Consider the following 5,000-nt stretch of genomic DNA (forward strand, 5'->3'; position numbering starts at 1 on the left):
GCTCGCTCTTGACACACGAGTGCTTATATGATTTTACAGTTTAAAAGTACACAGACCTAAAAGATTTATGATCAGATTGATTTGTTCTATTTCCGACTTCCCCGGGAGCAGTGGCTTATGTAGCAGAAGTTCCCCAAGGATGCATCCAGCTGCCCACATGTCGACTCCTGTTGTCTGTGTCTTAGCCTGGAGAGAACAAATGATGAAAGGTGGAATTAGGTATGCCCTTTATACAGAATACATGCTGGAGCAATTTACAGAAAAAGAAAGAAAGAAAGAAAGAAAAATATATATAACAATTAAGAATTTTTTTTTTTACATTATGCATACACATCATTGCAAAAGTGACTCAATTATCCATATTTAGTTTCTAAGATCAATAATTTCTCAAAATAGCTTCTAAAAATAAAACTTGCTAATACCCATGGAGGGAAGTGTACTTCTAAAGATGATTTATAAAATCTAAATTCTTTATGCAAACCACACTGCATCAAAGAGGAAAAAGGAAAATGAGAGGAAGAAGAAGAAGAAGAAAAAAAAACTAATAACAATAAGAAAAGAAGCAGTAGAAGAAAAAGAAGAAAAAGAAAAAAAGAAAAAAAAGAAAAGAGATAGAAAAAAAAGGAAGAAAAGAAAAGAAAAAAGTAAAATAAAAGCACTAAGGAGTAGAAGAAAAGAGAAGACAAAGAAGAAGAAGATATAGAAAGTAACATCATAAGCACTGCTTCACCCCAGACCCAAACCATTACCAAGAACGTGACCCACCTGGAAGAGCAGCTCAGGAGCACGATACCACAGAGTCACAACCTGTGGGGTCATTGGTGACATTGGATACCCCAATTCACGTGCCAATCCAAAATCAGCTGTGGACAAAAATAAATATATTATAATTGCATCTATACATACGAATACGAATAATATATTGAGATGGCAGAATAAAGTATATATATACTGCTTATATATCTGTCATAATCCAAAGATCTAACTCTAAGAATTATGACAGAATAATGTCTTACTTAATTAAATAAATAACTACTGAAAAGGATGAAAGCTCATAGAAATCCTTTCTAAAACAAAGAAATCATAAGAATCTTACATATAAGCCGTAATTTAGCCTCCATAAATCATGGATACTCAACATTCTGCTTTCCTAATTCTAAAGAAGAAAAGGAGGAAGAAACAGAAGCAGCAGCAGCTGCAGAAGAAAAAAAGTCAAACATTGCAGTGAACTCTTTTTTTATTCTGACACAAACCATTCTTCACAATCAATACATTTCCTTTTGACTCTTATAATAATGAAACATTAATCTGAATTGTTTAGCTCTATAATACTTGAATCATGGGAAAATTTCTATGGTAAACAGGCTATGCATGGCGCTTCAATTATGAATGTCATATTATCCAATGGGGGTTTCAAAACTTTCTATTTTCCCTGCCCACAAGCTTGATATGTACCATAAGCTTGAGTTGTTTGGTTTTAGTTCTATTGTTAATTCTATGCATGATATACTTATATTTCTCAATTTTTGTCTTTTGCCCTATTTTCCTATTTTATTAGTGAAGCAATATTAAAGAATCTGCCAATTTCTTTGGTACTTTAAAAGTGAGAGATACACTTCTAAGAAGTGAAATTGGATGCTTGAGAGTACCCCATGTTTGGGAAATCATTATCATATATAAATATATTTTTTCATTCTTATTTACCATACTGCCTGTGTTATATGACCCTACAACCATGACCACTTGGCCGGGTAATTTATCTTCCTTGTTTTTACATATGAAAATGATCCAAAGCCGAAGCTTGAAGTCATACCTATTTTTATTGTTCCCTGGTTTGTGAGAAGCAAGTTTGACACTTTCACATCTCTGTGGACAATCTCTTTGCGATGAAGATATGCCAAGCCTTTAAAAACCTGCAAAGAAAAGTAGAATGGGAAACAAGTCAGAAGGACTAAGGAAAAATATGAATATATGGCAATATTATGCTCTCCATCATTACGCCCTAATAAACCTTTGCTGATGAATAAGTGAACATATTTTGTATGGTTCATTTACAGAGAACTGAACATTTAACCCAATCATGATGGGAGAACCTAGTGTCATATTGATCAATGCATCACAGTGCATGCAGAGTCAGCTACCTGAAGAAAAATCAGAAGCTTTGGAAACATTATATTACCCTGCTCTCCATACTCATGGCTGTGGGTAATGATGTTAAAAAGAGGATTTAAACCTAGTTTTGAGAGGTAAGTATTCAACTAATGCAGCTAGGGCTAAACAAGAACACAACTACTCGGCATGTACAATTCAGAGTATGCTCAAACATGCATGACATGAAGATATTATCCTAGTGTGAGGTCTACCATGATATGATAGGACTTCATTTCGGTATGAATGTAATAAGAAACGTAGCCTTCCACTTAGTTTTCATTATAAGACAAAATGGGAAGTTCTACCATTTTGGGGTGCATTATTCAAATCATTGGATCCAGATGCTATAGGAATGGGATTCTGAGCATGGAAATAACGTCCTCCATGGAGCCAGCACTCTTCCAGTCATGGCTCATGGATGGTACATTCATTCCACACTCCTTTATCAATGGAAATAATGCAAAAACCCCTTCCTATATGCCAAATGGGTCTAATCACCCTCCAAGAGCTTTGTTCACTTGTGGCTAGTCATTCCTGTCATTGTGGCTTTCAGCCAAAATGCTCGTGGTAGCAAGTTCTTGTCACCTCGGTCCACAGCCAAATTTTTCCATCGTGGCTTGTTCACGTCACCTGCTCCTCAAGCCAAATTTTTTCATGACATGATAGGTAAGACAAGACAACCAATATATATGACTGAAATCCTCAAATCAAATGCTGTAGTTCTGCAACAAGTGCCCCATACACAAATAATTACATATCAAACCCTTATAGACATTTCAAGTTTCCAATCTTACAGATAATAAATATGACAGGATTAACAAAACTGTGATCAATAATTTGCTTTACAAAGGGTGATTTACTAATAAACTTGAGAATTATAATAAAATAATACTAATAGAAATAACTTACCTGTATCATAATGCATTTTACTTGTGCTTCCATAAATGGTATTTGCATATTGTCAAGCAAGCTGGCCAGATCCTGTTCACAGTATTCCATCACAAGGAATATGCTGAAAAATATAATATAACATTTGGATCTTACAAAAAAATATGATGAGAGATGGATATGATGGATTGTGTTATTACTAACACTATTCTAAAAACTAATAGTTGTCTATTTGGAATGTTTCCCAAGATAGTATTAAATAACAATTCAGAAGCCAGAAAATTATCATCATCAGACAGGCTTTGTAATTAACTCCTTGACAACTTGTGGTGCCATATATGTGAAAAAAATAAAACAAATAATATATAACAAATAAACCAGTGGATATGCATACATGCACTCCCAGCATCAAAGGGTTAATATGTAAACATGGATTCATAACATGGGTGTACCTCTCTAAGCTCCTTCCAACAACAACCTCCTTTAAGCAAACAGTGTTTGGATGATTGCAAGACTGCAGAAGCATAATCTCTCTCAGTCCTGATATTGGCATTCCATCTTTCTCCTTCTCCATTCGCATCTTCTTTAATGCTACAATTTCATTTGTCTTGGTATCCCTTGCCCTATCTGAAATAAAGCCAACTCTTGATTAAACGACACATTAGTTTCCTCAGGTTTTGCACCACTATTACTAATTTCCCCCCTACATATTTGAGTCATCACAGTTTTTAAATTAGTAGAACTCTTCTGACATACTTACAGACTACTCCATATGTTCCTTCTCCTATACGATTAAGCTTCTCAAATTCCCCAACAAAACGGCATTTTCCAAACTGCAAAAAGATGTAACTTATATTAGGCACATACGAAATAAGAAAGTTTTAAAAAATACATTTTACATAATAACAACAATGTTGCTTTCAAATAACCTATGTGATTAACCAGTTGTCATTCCTCCTCTTAACAATAACTTTCAACATAGAGGAACTGCCTAATAGTAATGCCATGGCTTATGTGGCTACATTGCTACATCACAAATGCCAGTATACTGAAATAATACTACATATATTAGATAATGGTGGTATAGACTGATTTGGTAAAGTCTAGCAACTGCCCCTAGCAATGAGCACTTGGTGAAAACAAACCCTTGTTCATTCGAAAACTCACGGTGCTTTGCTTAAAGTCAATAAAATTTCTGAGAATCTAGTTTCTTTGTCTGAAAATGCCGAAGATCTGTGTTGCTGTTAGTTGTTCAAACCTCAACATGATGGGAAAGAAAGGATTAACCTTTCATTTATTCCCAGATTGCAAAAAGAAACTTGAAAAATGGAAGCACTGGGTACAAGCCATGAAACGCATGAACGCTGATGGGAGTCTTTGGGCGCCTGGTGGAAACCGTTTAAATCTGCTCAGAACACTTTATTACACGGTAATATTTTACACCTTTTCAAATTCTAGAGACAGATAATAACTTTCAAACTCTATCTATCTACACTATCTACCAAGACCAAATGAGGTCAACATTGCCGACATTAGGTTTTGGCAGCAGTCATACACTCCAAAAAGCACAACAGCAATTTTACATTTTTCTGTAATGAATTGATTTATCATAATCTTAATTTACAGGCAAACCATCCCCAGATCCAACCCACCCAGACTTTATCCTAAACACAGTCCTTTAGATGAAAAGAAAGCAGTTCGTACTGTTCAATTTTTTTTAAATCGGAAGAAAAGAAGCCTAGCTAAGGAGATGCCAAGCACTCAGAAGAAACCAAATTTTCCTGTTGCCTCTGTGTCTGAAAAGTCAACAGTCCAGCAGACGAAATAACTGAAGAGGGCTTGTCTCAAATTATTGAGGAAAACAAAAAATGTGCCTGTAGGCCTTTCTGTGACTTCATTCTCTCCTTTGTGTAAACATCTTGTAAATAGGAAGAAATTTGATCTTAGGAAATGGCACTGAT

At 35.0% G+C, this 5,000-nt stretch overlaps 1 protein-coding gene across 1 annotated transcript in view; it reads right to left on the reverse strand.

Annotated features, from left to right (window-relative positions):
* LOC113815357 (cyclin-dependent kinase 10) overlaps positions 1 to 5,000 on the reverse strand; it is an 11,281-nt gene that overhangs the window by 4,395 nt on the left and 1,886 nt on the right. The window contains exons 2-7 of the mRNA XM_027367448.2: positions 3,800 to 3,872; positions 3,492 to 3,666; positions 3,061 to 3,163; positions 1,814 to 1,913; positions 766 to 863; positions 57 to 186 (exon numbers count right to left, since the gene is read on the reverse strand). Of these exons, the coding sequence (XP_027223249.2) occupies positions 57 to 186; positions 766 to 863; positions 1,814 to 1,913; positions 3,061 to 3,163; positions 3,492 to 3,666; positions 3,800 to 3,872 (679 nt within the window). The remainder of the gene's footprint in view (positions 1 to 56; positions 187 to 765; positions 864 to 1,813; positions 1,914 to 3,060; positions 3,164 to 3,491; positions 3,667 to 3,799; positions 3,873 to 5,000) is intronic.

The sequence above is a fragment of the Penaeus vannamei genome, chromosome 10 (assembly GCF_042767895.1).
Source record: "Penaeus vannamei isolate JL-2024 chromosome 10, ASM4276789v1, whole genome shotgun sequence".
NCBI classification, from domain to species: Eukaryota; Metazoa; Arthropoda; class Malacostraca; order Decapoda; family Penaeidae; genus Penaeus; species Penaeus vannamei.